This window comes from Astatotilapia calliptera, chromosome 12, assembly GCF_964374335.1.
Source record: "Astatotilapia calliptera chromosome 12, fAstCal68.1, whole genome shotgun sequence".
NCBI classification, from domain to species: Eukaryota; Metazoa; Chordata; class Actinopteri; order Cichliformes; family Cichlidae; genus Astatotilapia; species Astatotilapia calliptera.
Window position 1 is genome coordinate 18296552 of NC_137433.1, and position 16723 is coordinate 18313274.

A 16723-nucleotide genomic window follows, 5' to 3' on the forward strand; every position below is an offset into this window, starting at 1 on the left:
ATAAGTGTTTTGTAAGCATGTATTGCAATTCCTTCTATGTTCTAGTTTCCCTCAGCATGTATCACCTGGACAGTCATGCCAGTGAAGCTTAAGACCCTTAATGAACCGAACATCACCTCAAAATAAGCACCGATATGCAATATGTATAAAATAGTTATAACTGCATCTGGAATACAAGGTTAATATGATAACAGTATGCATAAACATCTTAAGGCCATCTTAAAGCTATCTGTTACATTGTTAAAGCAATGATCATACTGCAGATTATATTGTGCTGGTAAAATACTTTTGTTCATCCCCACAGTTGTATGATGTCCGATGTCTGTCTGCTGTTTACCGGAAAGATTAAAAAAACAACAACAACAACAACAACAACAAACGCTGTTTGCATGAGCATGTTTGTGGCTAGCTAAGTAACTTAGCAATGCTAGTTAAGCTAACACTGCCATTAACCCAACCACCATGCTACACAATGAACCCACTAGGTGCCGTGGTGATGGTGCGGTGGAGGCTGCAGCTGCTAAGGGTTCACTACTGCTGAAGCTTTGGATGGCTGCCAAAATGGCTCTTCCAGTTGTAACACGTGTCACTTGGCAGTTTGCTGTCTTCTGCTGTGTGTTTGGCAGTTAACTCACTCCAGTGCCAGTGGGTATATTGTTCGTAAGTGATTTTTGCCATTTTGTTTGGATCATTTATTGTTGTAGGCATGGGACACACAACACAGGAGCTCTAGTTTTACACTCCGACTTTATTCACCTCCAAACATGAACTTAGCATATTGCACCCAAACACAACAGAACCCTTCCTCCAAGCTTGGGTGTGAGTGAAGCCCTCTAGTGGGTCGCCACACGTGCCCCGCCCCCCCTCCCGAACACCCAAACAAACAGTCCACTAGTCCAGGACCCAGGGCTTAATCAAATGTCCAGAATGTCTGAAATGGGGAGTCCGAGAACTGGCTGTGTGCTCACCAGGCTGGGAAAGACAGGCCAAACCCTGGCCGGATGAGCGACTGTGGGCACGGAGCGATCTCAGAGGCAGGGTCAGAGTCCAATGTTCCGGCAGCAGGTGGGTGGCCATGGCGGGGGGCCCGGGCTGGGACCACAGGAGCATCCTACAGAATGTGTGCAGGCTTAAGTCGGTCCACTGAAACTACCTCCTGCCGGCCCAAAAAATCCAAAAGAAAAAGCTTGGAACCTGGTTCAATAACCCGAAACAGGCTGTCGTAAAGCGGACGCAAGAGGGGATGATGGGCGTCATGCAGAACAAAAACAAAAAAAAGAAGATTCCAACAACCGCAGAAAAAAAATGTCTGGCAGGCAGTGGTGCACAGGGCCAGGGACCGAAAAGGGGCCTCCAGGGGAGCGGACACCCGGCACTGAGACATCAAAACATGGGGGGGAGGTGGCTTTGTTCTGACATGTTTTGTGTGAACTGTCTCTCAATAAAAGGTAGCAGGAGGAGGTCAGATCTGGGGGTCATTTTCGTGGTGGACACAGACGAGGCCTCCCTTGCGCAAATAATCGATCGATCGACTGTCTTGTTTTCTTCATGATGAATAAGTCTCTAGAATTAGCGGGGCTTGTGGAAACACAGACCCAACAGGTGGTTAGCGGGACGAGCAATGGCACCACGTGATGAAATTTTATGTCCTCAGCTGAGATGCTGTGGAGAGCAAACTGAGCCTCCACGTGGATGAACCATGACGAGGGGTCATGGAGCCACAACTGGAGCGCCACGGCAAATGTAGCCGCAGCAGGAGGCAGAGGGCCAGCAGTAGCGGCGTGTCCAGGGCGAACTCCATGGTTTGCTGCGTGTTCAAGGTAGGGTCACCAATATGGAGGCATGGGACACACGATACAGGAGCTCTAGTTTTACACTCCAACTTTATTCACCTCCAAACATGAACTGAGCATATTGCACCCAAACACAACAGAACCCTTCCTTGGGTGTGAGTGGAAGCCTCTAGTGGGTCCCCCTTTGTGAGTGTGGACGCTTCATCTCTTTGCTCTTTAAATGCTTTGCTTCTTTTATTGATTTTTATTGATTTTTATGCTGATTTTTTCCCTTTTTTCCGTATGAGCTTACCTGCGATAGCTTCTGGACACTTATAGATAGATCATTAGGACTAAAGTGTTCTTAACAGAAACAGCAACATTTTTATAGTTACCTTGTCCTCAGCGCTCCGTGTGTCTGTGGCCTAGACACAGCTGAAGCCTGATTACAGCGTCTGGGCACCGAGCAGCCTCAATACCCTGGAAAGGTGCTAACCGCTAGGCTAACTAGCAACAAGATGCCTTCCCTCTCCACAGATGACTACCACAGCCTCCTGCAGAAGATTGCAGTACTGGAGACAAAAATTCATCGCTTAGAAGTAAACGTGGAGGTAAATGGACTGTGTGGAAATGAAACAACCTTGCCTTTGATTCAAAACAATGGCGATGAGCAAGCTAGTACACAGCTAAGGAGCACAGATAACATGACCAAGAAAGTAGACTTTGTGCACTATTATAAATCCTCAAGCGATAATCCCCCCTTGGACTGTTTTGGTGCAAAACCAAGACATAAATCATGTCTCCTAGAAGGGGGAGGACGTATCACAGGCAGGGCACAGCGAGCTGAAATCTCTGAAACCGACTGGCCTTCACTTCCTACGAGACAGAGAAGCTCTTCTACCCCTGTATACGAGAGGAAACAGGACTGGACAACCGTGAATAGGAAAGTTAACAACAAACCTTCAAAACAACTGAATGTGAAACTGCACAACAGATTTGCTCCACTATCAAAGGACCCTGGATCTATATCGGACAACCATCCATCTAAAAGTAGCGAAGTAAGGTCCGAAAATCTTTTCAAAAGTAAAAGGCCACTGGGAAAGCTAAAGGCTAGGCCTGAAACTCTGATTGTGGGTGACTCTGCCGTAAAGGATGTACAAAGGATGTGCGGTAAGAACACTAAAGTCCTCTGCTTTCCTAACGATATGGTCAACAACCTGAAGGAGAGAATTCTTCAAATTGCAGAGGAATATCCAACTGTGACAAACATTGTTCTGCATACAGGGTCAAACGATGTGTCCAAACAACAGTCGGAGGTTCTGAAACGGGACTTTACTGGATTATTAAATACTGCAAACTCTCTGAATGCAGCTGTATTCATCAGTGGACCTGTACCGCCGGTCAGAGGAGGAGACGAGAGATGCAGCAGGTTGTTTACACTGAATAAATGGCTTATATCAGCATGTGCTGACCACTCAGTGCATTTTATCAACAACTTTAATATTTTTTGGGAACGCAGGCATCTGTTTAAAGCAAATGGATTTAATTTTAACAAGTCAGGGGTGAAACTGTTCACCTCCAACTTGTTTTATTCCATACGTCATCCATCTGTGCTTGGTGCCAAGGCTGAGATAAACGAGGAGTTATCTCATAAAGAGGAACAAACAGTACTCCAAGAACAGGATGGAGCGGGTCAATGCTGGGCTCAGATCTACCCCCCGGCCCAATCCCTTTTTGTCCCCCATAAACCCCCCACCAGAGCGGCCAAAGGTTTGCCATCGAGCCCCACCCTCAACAGAGCAATCGAAGTCACATTGCTCAGCCTCGCCCCCTTTAGTTCCTCCTTACCACCTTCATGCTCTGTCTCCGAAGTCTGATGTGTGATGTGTGGAGGGTCCAGGCTGCGAGGATTATGGCAGTGGTGACTTTTCCCAGGAGAAGCTGGGACCCTGTTTACTAGAAGGTTTTAAAATCTCTGTACTTTTAGGTGACAGAAGGAGACATGTGGCCTGGTCAAAACACAGAGAAATGCACTCTAAAAGATCTTTAAATATAGTAAACATACCTTGTGTGCCACAGACTGCTCCCAAACACGAGGGGACAAGTAATACCTCTAAAACACTTAAGTTGGCTTTATTAAACGTTAGATCGTTAGCTGGGAAAACATTTTTAATTAATGATTTAATCACTGAGCACAGCCTTGATTTTATGTTTTTAACTGAAACTTGGTTGGACCAAAGTAACAGTGGAGCTGTTCTCATCGAGACGACCCCTCCTAACTACAGTTTTATCAGTGAGGCCAGGGTGAGCAGGAGAGGAGGAGGGGTTGCTGTCCTATTAAATGAATCATTTCAATGTAAGCAGCTATCCCCTGGAAGTTTTCAGTCTTTTGAATATGTGGCTTTACAGCTGAAGGCCCCATCCAAAGTTGTGTTTCTTAATGTTTACAGGCCTCCCAAATACTGCACAGACTTGTTTAATGACCTCAGTGAACTGCTGTCTGTGATCTGTGTTGATTTCGACTGTGTAATTATTGTTGGGGATTTTAACATCCATGTGGACAACCCTCAGGACAAAGGGACTAAAGATCTGAGCAACACTCTGGGCAACTTTGGGCTGACTCAGCATGCAACAGAGGCCACACATAATAGAGGACACACTCTTGACCTACTGATATCCAAGGGCCTGAGCATTTCAAACATTACTGTGTCTGATGTGGGCCTGTCTGATCATTACTGTGTTTTCTTTGAAAGTAAAATCTCAGCCCACACAAATATATCAACAGCAGTGATCACAAAACGGTGTATAACTGAACACAGTAGTGCAATTTTTAACCAGGTCTTCCCATTAACACCTGACCTGCCCAGAGGATCAGTCAATGAGCTCGTCAATAGCTTCAATGCTAACATGTTAAATGTAATGGACACTATTGCTCCCATTAAGGTGAAGGTTATCTCTGGAAGGAAAAAGTCTCCATGGAGAAACTCCACACTAGTGAAAAATGAAAAAAGAGAGTGTAGGAAAGCTGAGCGCAGATGGAGAAAAACAAACCTCCAGGTTCACTATGACATCTATAAAGAGAAACTTCACAATTATAATTTACAACTGAGGAGTGCAAGGAGGTCCTACTTCTCTGACATCATCACTAAAAACAGTCATAATGCTCGGGTCTTATTTTCCACAGTTGACAGGCTAACAAACCCTCCTGTGCCAGTGCCAGCTGAACTTCATTCAACCATGGCCTGCAATGACTTTGCCAAATTCTTCACAGAAAAAATCCAAAAGATTAGACAAGCAATTGGTACATCAACAGCAGATCCAGGATATGTACTGTGTCCACCGAAAAACAGTTTAAACACCATGAAACAGTTTCACCCTATTAACAGCAAAGACCTGGATGACATCTTAGGTCAACTGAACTCCTCCTCTTGCTGTTTAGATGTCCTGCCAACAAGTTTTTTCAAAAAGGTCTCAAAGACTTTGGAGTCAGACCTGTTACAGATCGTCAACTTTTCTTTAATGTCAGGTGTGTTTCCAGAACCACTAAAAACTGCTGTAATAAAACCTATACTGAAAAAGGACACTCTTAGTGCGCATGCGCCAACCAGCGTGCAGCCTGTTACAGTCGCTCCTGCTTTTCTCTTAGTTTAGCTCTTAGTTTAGCTCTTTTTTCTTACGTATTCTTTTTTTTTTTTTCTGACTTGTATTTTCCTCCGTTTTCTATCTCTTACTCAATCATGTGGATTGAGAGAGTTTTTGTTCTTCTGGTGGCCGTGGAACTGTTACTTTTATCATGGAACGGGACCGCGGCACATCTCCTACACGCACGGACTGTTTACTCCAGAGATCAGCTGATCGCCCTGATGCCGGCCGGCTCGCTGGCCAGGCCCGCAGAAGTGCCCGCAGAAGTACCAGCTGAAATTTGGAGGAAAACACATCGGGGATGCAGAGGTCAAGGACAGAAGAGAAGAAAAAAGGTGACGGTGAGACAGCGGAGGCTCGAAGCGAGGAGGAGGTTTAAACCGTGTCTGCCGTCTATCGTGATGGGAAATGTGCGATCGTTGGCAAGTAAAATCGACGAGCTCTCAGCACTGGTACGGAGTCAGAGGGAATACCGAGAGTGTAGCCTGATGTGTTTCACCGAATCATGGCTGCACCAGGTCATTCCCGATGAGAATGCTTCCGTGGAAGGCTTCCACACTGTTCGGGCGGACAGGGACAGCATCGCTAGCGGTAAGCGTAAAGGAGGTGGGCTTGCTGTTTTAGTTAACAACCGGTGGTGTAACCCTGCCAACATAACAATCAAAGAAAGGATTTGTTGCCCGGACACTGAACTGTGTGCTGTTGGACTCAGGCCGTATTATTTACCCAGGGAATTCTCTCACGTCATCTTGGTGGCTGTTTATGTTCCCCCCTCTGCTAACCCCACAGCTGCATGTGACACTATCCACTCTGCCATAGCTCGGCTACAGACTCAGCACCCGAGTGCCTTTATTGTGATCTCGGGTGACTTCAACCATGTATCACTGGACAATACACTACCAACATTCAAACAATATGTGGACTGTCCCACCAGGGGAGAGAAAACTTTAGACTTACTGTATGCTAACGTCAAGGATGCATACAGCTCCTCCTCCCTCCCCCCACTTGGTAGGTCAGATCATAACCTGATTCACCTCACCCCCCGCTATGTGCCAATTGTGAGGAGGGAACCTGTGACCACCAGGACTGTTAGGAGGTGGTCAGAGGAGGCAATAGCGGAACTACAGGGCTGTTTCGAGGTGACCGACTGGGAAACACTCTGTGAGCCTCACGCCGAGGACATCAATGGGCTTACTGAGTGTATCACAGACTACATAACTTTCTGCACCGACTCCATTGTTCCAGCTCAGACTGTTCATTGTTACCCAAATAACAAGCCGTGGGTGACTAAGGACATCAAAGCCCTCCTCAACAACAAGAAGAGGGCTTTCAGAGGGGGCAACAAAGAGGAGGTGAGGAAGGTCCAGGTGTTACTAAAGGACAAGATCAGAGAGGCTAAGGACAATTACAGGAGGAAGCTGGAGTGGAAACTCCAGCAGAACAGCATGAGAGAGGTGTGGAGGGGCATGAAGACCATCACTGGATTCAGGCCAACCAACAGCAGGGGAGCTGAGGGAGGTGAGAATAGAGCCAATGAGTTGAATCTGTTTTTCAATAGATTCGACACCACAGTGTCTGCTCCCACCCCCACAACCTCACCTGCAGTCAGCCTGGAATCCAGAGCCACACCACTGTGCCAGCCTCTCTCTTCACATGTTGCCTCCTGTGAGATTCCTGACACCCCTCCCCCACCCATCACCTTCACTCAATACCAGGTTGAGATGCAAATGAGGAGACTTCACTCAGGCAGGTCTGCTGGACCAGACGGAGTGAGTCCCCTTGTCCTCAAGGCCTGTGCCCCCCAGCTGTGTGGAGTCTTTCATAAACTGTTTATGCTGAGTCTGAGTCTGCAGAGGGTCCCGGTGATGTGGAAGACATCATGCCTCGTCCCTGTACCAAAGACGCCTCGTCCCAGTGGCCCCCAGGATTACAGGCCCGTGGCACTGACCTCCCACATCATGAAGACCCTGGAAAGGCTCATCCTGGACCAGCTGCGACCCATAGTAAGACCACATCTGGATCCCCTTCAGTTCGCTTATCAGCCTCGTCTCGGAACAGAGGACGCCATCATCTACCTGCTCAATCGTGTCTACACCCATCTGGACCAGCCGGCGAGCACTGTGAGGGTCATGTTTTTTGACTTTTCCAGTGCTTTCAACACCATCAGGCCGACCCTCCTGGGTGATAAGTTAGCAGCGATGCAGGTGGATGCTTCTCTGGTGTCCTGGATTGTTGATTACCTGACAGGAAGACCACAATATGTACGTCTCCCACAGTGTGTGTCTGACAAGGTGATTAGCAACACAGGGGCACCACAGGGGACTGTCCTCTCCCCCTTCCTCTTCACCCTCTACACCACAGACTTCAGCCACTGCACAGAGACCTGCCATCTTCAGAAGTTTTCTGATGACTCTGCGGTGGTTGGATGCATCAGCAGGGATGATGAGACAGAGTACCGGGCTGTGGTCGACTCCTTTGTCACGTGGTGTGAGCAGAATCATCTGCAGCTCAACGTGGCAAAGACCAAGGAACTGATCGTGGACTTCAGGAAGACCAGGAAACACTTGACCCCTGTTTCAATCCAGGGGGTCAGTGTTGACATTGTGGAGGACTATAAATACCTTGGAGTACACATTGACAATAAACTGGACTGGGCTAAAAACACCACAGCACTTTACAGGAAGGGCCAGAGTCGTCTCTATTTTTTGAGGCGACTGAGGTCCTTCAACATCTGCCAGAAAATGCTGAGGATTTTCTATGAGTCTGTGGTGGCCAGTGCGATCCTCTATGCTGTTGCATGCTGGGGGAGCAGGCTGAGGGTCGCAGATGCCAACAGACTTAATAAACTGATCCGTAAGGCCAGCAATGTTGTGGGGATGGAGCTGGACTCCCTCAAGGTGGTGTCGGAGAGGCGGATGCTGTCCAAGATAAAGACAATGTTGGATAACACCTCCCACCCACTCCATGACATGTTGGTCAGTCACAGGAGCTCGTTCAGTGAGAGACTGAGATTACCGAAAAGCACCACTGAACGACACAGGAAATCATTCCTGCCTGTGGCCATCTCCCTGTACAACGCATCCACTTAACACACTGTTTGCTGCTACAACTACACATGTTTCTTTTCCAAATATTTATTTATAAGTGACTTATGTATGTATGTATGTATATATATGTATATATTGTACTATTCTTAGTTAGCGTATTGTCTGTCTTGTCTTAATGTTGGTTTAAAATGGAGCACTGTAACAAAAAATAATTTCCCCCAGGGATCAATAAAGTATTCTGATTCTGATTCTGATTCTGATTCTGATTCTTGACAAGACACAAATGAACAACTACAGGCCGATCTCAAATCTCCCGTTTTTAAGTAAGATCATTGAAAAAGCAGTTTCTCAACAGCTCAGTTACTTCTTAAAACAGAATAACTGCTCTGATGCCTTCCAGTCAGGTTTTAGACAGAACCACAGCACTGAAACTGCTCTGACCAAAGTGTTCAATGACATATGTCTGAACACAGACAGTAGAAAAATGTCAGTCTTAGTTTTACTGGATCTCAGTGCAGCATTTGATACAGTTGACCACAACATATTACTCAAACGACTGGAGAACTGGACAGGTCTTTCAGGAACTGTACTAAACTGGTTCAAAACATACTTAGAAAACAGGAAATACTTTGTATCAATAGGTAACTTCACATCTGAGCAGACAAGTATCACATGTGGAGTTCCCCAAGGTTCCATCTTGGGACCCCCTCTGTTTAACATTTACATGCTCCCACTGGCACAGATTATAAAGAACAACAAAATAAACTATCATAGCTATGCAGATGACACACAAATATATATCACAATGTCACCAGGAGACCAAGGCCCTGTACAGGCTCTTGGTAAATGCATTGAGGAAATTAATGACTGGTTGTGCCACAATTTTCTCCAGCTAAACAAAAACAAAACTGAGGTAATAGTCTTTGGCGCCAAAGAAAAATGATTACAGGTCACCAGAGAACTTCAATCTATACATCTAAAAACCACAAACCAGGCGATAAATTTGGGTGTAGTGATGGATGCAGACCTAAACTTAGAAAAACACATTAAGACAATAACAAAGTCAGCTTACTATCACCTCAAAAATATTTCGAGGATAAAAGATCTGATGTCTCAACAGGACCTGGAAAAACTAGTCCACGCATTCATCTTTAATAGGCTTGATTACTGTAACAGCATCTTTACAGGTCTACCTAAAAAATCAGTCAGACAACTACAGCTCATTCAGAACTCTGCTGCTCGAGTCCTCACTAAGACCAAAAAAGTGGACCACATCAGTCTAGCTCTGAGGTCTTTACACTGGCTGCCTGTCCGTCAGAGGATAGACTTTAAAGTTCTGATGCTGGTCTATTAAGCTCTGAATGGTTTAGGACCAAAATACATCAGTGACCTCCTGACCCAGTATGAACCTTCCAGATCCCTCAGGTCATCTGGATCCGGTCTTTTATCAGTTCCCAGAGTCAGAACCAGACACGGAGAAGCTGCATTCAGCTTTTATGCTCCTTATATCTGGAACAAACTCCCAGAAAGCCTCAGATCATCTGAAACACTCAGTTTATTTAAATCCAGGTTGAAGACTCACCTGTTCTCAGCTGCATTTGAATAAAGCACCAAATCCACACTTTTAAGCTTAAACTTCAAAACTTACATTTTAACTACAGATTTTATCTATTGTTCTGATTTTATCTGTTTTGATTTTTTTTTACATACTGTTTTGTTTGTTTTTTTGTTTGTTATTTAGTTAGTTAGTTTGTTTGCTTGTTTTAATCAATTTTAAATCATGCTTTTTATTTGTTTTTGTTTCTAATGTCTCTGTAAAGCACTTTGAACCACCTTGTTCTTGAATTGTGCTATACAAATAAACTTGCCTTGCCTTGCCTTGCCACAGGATCATTCATTGTTGTAGGTGCCCATTTTTAATGCGTGTTGTTGGACTTCTTTGTGTGACCACGAATTTTAAAGTTGGACTCAGCCAAGCTCTAGATTGACTGCGCGCAGGTAAATCGATCAATATTGTAGGTATATTGGATCTTTGCTTAAGATCTGTGATTTTGAATGGTTTAATAAAAGGCACAGCCCGAAAAAGGGACATGGGCTCATCTTCCTGCAGGCTCACCACTCGCATGAGGTACCGTAGGGGTCGTATGCAATGTGAGCTGGGCGGCGCCCAGGAGCGGACGTCCTTCCCTTATTCTTCACTTATTTGCTCAAGTGAAGAGATATGTTTGACATATTTTTGACAAATTATATGCCAACAAGTCACTTATAACTGTTTATATTCCCGCAATAAATTTTTTGACAAATACCCCTTAATCACTTTTTTTGCAGATGATCACTTTTTGGCACAACAAAGGCAGCTGGCAAAGCAACTAGTGGAGTGGTTGTAGCAAGGTAAACTGGAGACCATCGATCTGTGAACTTTTTTGCATGGTACAACTTCATGAGTTTGGCATTATTCAGTAACTTTTCAGATAAAAAGTAACCAACTTTATTAAGTGGTAGCACTGGGACAGACCCTCCTGCCCTGCAGCAATTGAAATAGGCTCCAGCTCCCTTCCTCTTGGACAAGCTGGATGGATGGGTGGATAGATGAATAAATGGATGGCATTGATGATTTTTTTTGTTACTTCTGAGAGCAAAGTTAGTAAATATTTATTTAGCCTTTCACTTTGGGTCTTGCGCTTTGCAGATAGTTGCTCAACACAATGTAGGGTTTAGCTATGGGCAGGGTTGGGGTTGGCCCTCTAAATGTGGAAGTTGCTTGTTCTCTCCCTGCTTGTGTCAGGTCTTTCCTGGTACTTCAACTTCCTTCTCAGTAAAAACAATTATCACTGCTGTTAATTTCGTGGTAAACTTCCCCTAATTTCAATATTTTTTGATTATCAAATCCCAGAAAGAGAGATTGCTGTGAACTTTGAAAAAAAAAAAAAAACAACAGAAAATTTCCATCATTTACATGACTGGCAAGGCTCCAACACTCAGCGTTTTAAAAACTCCTCCTTTTGAGTGATGGGGTTGAAATTTCTTGATCTGCCCGTCTGATCAGTTTATCTGTGCTGAGAAAAGCATTTCACTGACAGCTCTGAAATGTCACGGATAAAAGACTTTAATGTGACTTACGAGGCAATCAGTGAAGATCATGCTTTTTCTGAAGGAGATACTATAGTGGGCACAGTTAATTTCCGACTGACCAAAGACGTCAAAGTCAAGAGCGTTTTCGTGAAAGCCAAAGGAGACTCTATCGTAAAGTGGACAGAAAGTAATGGAGAGGAACGGGAATTTCATTATAGTCACCGGAGATATTTCAAAGTGAAGGAATTTCTATTTGCAGAGAATGCTAGAGGTAAGGGGTTCAAGCATTTAAAACCTGAACTCAGGTTGTTATTGTGCCATTCCTAGCAGGACTTTTTGTTGCCATTTCAGTCCTCATGAAGGAATATAGTGTTTTTGTCATGTTCTCTGGCCTCTTCTCAGAGTTTTTGAGTCCTTTGGAGTTTTATAATCATTTAATTCTCATCTTTTTTTTTGATTGTCTTAATTGCTTATAGGTTTGTCATGTCACCGCCTTCTGTCCCATTACATGTTTACCTCGTGTGTATAAATACTACTTTTCTTATATATCCTTCATCTTGGCTTCGTCACTTCTGCTGTGTACCTCTTGAGTCTAATCTTGTAATTTTTCTATTATCTGCTTTTCTTGGCTAACCCGTGACAAGCCGTGGTGTTTTGTTTTCCTAATATGTGTGTATAGAAGTATAAACACACATATTCTTCCCTTATTCTTCACTTATTTGCTTATTCTGAAATGATTTTAAATTCTGATGCTTTTCATAGAGTTTATGGCTGAGTTATCAACATGTCCGAGTGCTCAGGTGGAGACAGGACTCATCCAGAAGAGGGCTGATTTATTTCCCCATGTAAACCTGAAGTTTTTGTAACTGCCAACTTAGAGTGGAAAATGAGCTTTGATGTGTTATCCGCAACAACTACTCTCATGAAGGTTGCCACTAGCAATCAATTGGTATACATTTATCAGAACTGTGACACCTGTGGATCCAAGTGAGGTAAAGGAAGACTGGCAAGCTTAAAATGCATATCACAGAAATTGTTCTTATCTGGATAATTAAGCATGCATCAACACTTAAATTGGAGAGCATCCCCACCCCCATCCAGCCTTGCTTGTCTATGAAATAAAGAAAATACTTGTTTTGCAAGAATCTTTATCACTCTGTGTCAAGCTAGTTAATTTTGGGCACTTAAAGTATGATTAGAAAAATGTGTTTTTGTATTCGTTATAATTTCTCATGACTTCTTGGGCAGATCTCTCTTGAAAAACACATTTTAATGTCAGTGACACTTTTTTCAAGATAAATAAAAGATATGCAACAGTCATTTTGCCAAAAATAGATTGTAGCTTGTACCTTGTGATTCAAACATATTTTCTGGCTCAGAATGACTTTTATGATTCACAAGAGATATGTTTGACATATTTTTGACAAATTATATGCCAATAAGTCACTTAGAACTGTTTGTATTCCCACAATAATCTTTTAACAAATACCCCTAATCACTTTTTTGCTGATGATCACTTTTTTGGCGCAACGACGGCAGCTGGCAAAGCAATTAGTGGAGTGGTTATTAAATTTTTTTGTTACTTCTGAGAGCAAAGTTAATAAATATTTATTTAGCCTTTCACTTTGGGTCTTGCACGTTGCAGATAGTCACTCGACACAATGTAGGGTGTAGCTATGGGCAGGGTTTATGGGCCACATTTAGAGGGCCAACCCCATGTGGAAGTTACTTGTTTTTTTCCTGCTTGTGTCAGGTCTTTCCTGGTACTTCAGCTTCCTTCTCAGTAAAAACAGTTATCACTGCTATTAATTTATTGGCAAACTTCCCCTAATTTCAATATTTTTTGATAGTCAAATCCCAGAAAGAGAGATTGCTGTGAACTTTGGAAAAAAAAACCAACAGAGAATTTCCATCATTTACATATTTCTTTACTGGCAAGGCTCCAACACTCAGCGTGTTAAAAACTTCACCATGTGAGTGACGGGGCTGAAATTTTTGAACACAGGTTGTTATTGTGCCATTCCTAGCAGGATCATTTGGACATACAAGTTTAATCATATTTCTCTTGCAGGCACTTCACTTCCCCAAGGGGCCCACACTTTTAAATTCAGGCTTAAAATCCCAGAGGGGTATTTGGGAATTTCTGGCTTCATGCATTAATACCGTGCTGTAGTTTGCTTTTACAAATAACTAGATTCTGTTTTTTTAGGAACATGCCTTCGTCCTTCCAGGGGAAACATGGAAAAATTGTCTATGTGGTTGAAGCAAAGATATCTCGGAGCTGGCATTTGCCTTCTGCAGTACAAAAAGAGATCAAGTTTGTTTCTAAGGCATTTCTAAACACTCCTCAAGTAATGGTAAACACTACAATGATGTGTTATAAATTTGACATCTGGATTACAATTGAGTTGATCTGAAAAAAAAAATGTCTGTCTGGTTCTTTACAGTGTCCACAATCTAGTTCAGTGAGTAAAGACGTCGGTGTTTTCTCTAAGGGACAGGTTCAAATGTCTGCTACCATTAGCAGAGGAGTTTGTTTTCCAGGTAAAATATCTGCAACTTACAAAATAAAATGTGAATAGATTTAAAAATTAAGCTCATTGTTAACATTTGCTATTGACAGGTGAAACTTTATCTGTTGTTGCCAAAATCTGTAACTCTTCCTCCAAGAACATAGAACCCAAATTCAAACTTCAGCAGAAAATAGTGTACAGATGCGATGGCAAGACTAAAACCTGTGATGAGACTCTGTTCAAAGAGGTCGGGGACACTATCCGTCCAAACTCAGAGCAAACTGCCTCCCGCCAGTTGAAGATTCCTAGTGATGCCATCGCCACCCTCCGTAACTGTGATATCATCTCAGTTGAATATCAGTTAAAGGTATAAAACTATGTCATAGGGATTTCATGGTGAACTTTGGTTGTAAATGTTTGTAGGTAAATAATAGATAAAGAAAATGTGTGTCTTAACCTCTTAAATAATTAATAACTACTATGAAGATAAGACGCTGCATAAAAAAGCATAACAAATAATAATTATATGTCAAATTAAAAAAGTAAAATTGGTAGTTTTATAAATTGCACTTTTAATTTGATGGTTACTTTAGTCTGATTAGATTCTAAATCTCTGACTTTTTCCAGGTATATCTGGACATTAGTTTTGCCTTTGACCCAGAGGTGGTGTTTCCACTGCTCATCATTCCTTACAGATTTGCAGCCATTCAGCCTGGGGAGCCTGTGGGCCCTTACCCACCCGGGAGAGCCTGGGCTCCAAGTTACAGCAACTACCCTTCCCTTGCCTTCCCCACTGGATCAGGTGCTTGTCCCTCACTAGATCCCGCTCAGCATGCAAACATAACAAGTGGCAATTTTAACCAGTGGCCACAAGGTGCTGCTCCATACGGGTTTTCAGTTCCAGGATTCACATCACCTTCAGTACCTGCATACCCTCCTGCTACGCCTCAATTTCAACAGGGAGAACCATCTCTTTCCCCTGAACTGGTAACTGAGCAAATTAATAAACTAAATGTGAGCAGTAAGTGACACCTTAAAAATAACTGTTAAGGTGAAAACCAAATTGGTCAGAGGCTATTCCTCAAACTGTAACTTTTAAAGTATCTGAAAGAAAAGAAAGTGGAATTAAATCATGTCATTGAGCCCAGATTTCACCTGTTGATGGCAGCAGAAGTCCAGCATGACCAAATGTAACAGTGCAGACAGAGATTCATACTGCAATCTCTGATCTCAAAAGAGGTCTTTGAGTCTCTTATTATATTTTTTTTGTTGATCCAACGATTCCTCTGTGGTCGTTGTTTTTGCCTAGATTTGAGAGGTATATCATCTTTCTCCACTGTAAATGATTCAAAATGCAGCTCCTGGATTCTTAAGTTGTATGAAAAAAGCAATACATAACTCATGACAATTAGTTTGTAAAGGGAATAAAAAGTGCAGTGTGGCATTATTAATTAGAGCTAGCGGTGTGTGTGCTTTTTTCATTTCTTTTTTCAGAAGCATGCGTCTGCAGGTAACTAATTAGTGCGTAAATTTGCTGTGAATTTTACTTTTACAGTTATTCTTTTTGTCTTTGCTACATTGTACCTGTAGAATATATATATACTGGAAGTGCTGGGTATACAAGTCTGGCCTAAGTCTTTTGTCAGAAAGACTGCAGCAGTCCAGGAGTTTAGTTCACCGTCTTTAATGAAGCTTCACAGAAGATATGCACTTATAATTGTGGCAGGTGCAGTATCGGTGACTATAAGCATGGTTGTCTGGAAACAGAAACAGGTAACACTATAATTAGCAGGCTCAAAGACAACCAAGCAACAATCAGAACACATCATCTACTCAGACACAGCAATATTTTACAATGTCCACAAGGGGTCGCCGTAAGACCAGAAGTTGGCTAAATAGCACATATCTTCCCAGTTGCTAGTACTAAGGCAAGCATGTGGCGAGCTAACAACAGCTAAACTAAACAATAAACAACAATCCTTTAACCGCGGGATATAATCATTGGGGGAGATTCTGGCCACTGGTATTAACTTAGTGCTAGTTAATTAAATAATTAAATAAACCTACTAACGTGGTAGCAGTGTACTGAGGCATAACTTTAGCTTAAACATACACAAACAACTATAACTATTATCATACCAGTTAACCTGTCAAAGGCAATAACACTTACAGTCTCATTAACGCACACGGAATCACACAAACTGCGATACAACTGCCATGCTCTGCTGCTGCTTTTCGTCCCTCACTCTCCCTCTGCGTGATGCGCACATGATCACTGGTGCGCTCATTTGGGTGCGCTTGGTTCTTGCCTCTAGACATCCTGAGGCCGAGTCAGCAGGGAATTTGCACAGTACCCATGTCTTATCTTTGTTGCTTGACTGTTGTCAGTAGGTTTTATAACAGCATCATCAGACAGTTGTTTATGTCAGTAATTTCCCAGGATATGCAGACATTTGTCTCATAATTGATAGTGTAGTTGAAACAATTGGTAGCAATAAAGATAACTTCATATCAAAATATGTATAACACTGTATTGTAACTGCTTTATTTATTTTCTATTGTTAGATTTTATCCGTGTTTGTTTTTCATTTTTTACTTTTATAATTTTATCCCACAATTTTCATGCTGTTTATCATTGTTGTGCTTTTTGCTTGGTTTTCATTTTTGTATGCTTGTC

At 42.9% G+C, this 16723-nt stretch overlaps 1 protein-coding gene and 1 long non-coding RNA gene across 2 annotated transcripts; one reads left to right on the forward strand and one right to left on the reverse strand.

The window, feature by feature from the left end:
- The first annotated feature begins 13027 nt into the window (after positions 1-13027).
- LOC113034042 (arrestin domain-containing protein 3-like) lies at positions 13028-15995 on the forward strand. Its single transcript, XM_080309084.1, has 4 exons — positions 13028-13890; positions 13981-14077; positions 14157-14413; positions 14674-15995. Exons 1-4 carry the CDS (start codon positions 13747-13749, stop codon positions 15073-15075), a joined length of 900 nt encoding a protein of 299 aa, XP_080165210.1. The 5' UTR covers positions 13028-13746; the 3' UTR covers positions 15076-15995.
- LOC145432324 (uncharacterized) lies at positions 15715-16388 on the reverse strand. Its single transcript, XR_013912613.1, has 2 exons — positions 16217-16388; positions 15715-15803 (listed from the first exon to the last, which is right to left on the reverse strand). It is a non-coding gene; the product is annotated as an uncharacterized LOC145432324 (long non-coding RNA).
- Positions 16389-16723: the final 335 nt, after the last annotated feature.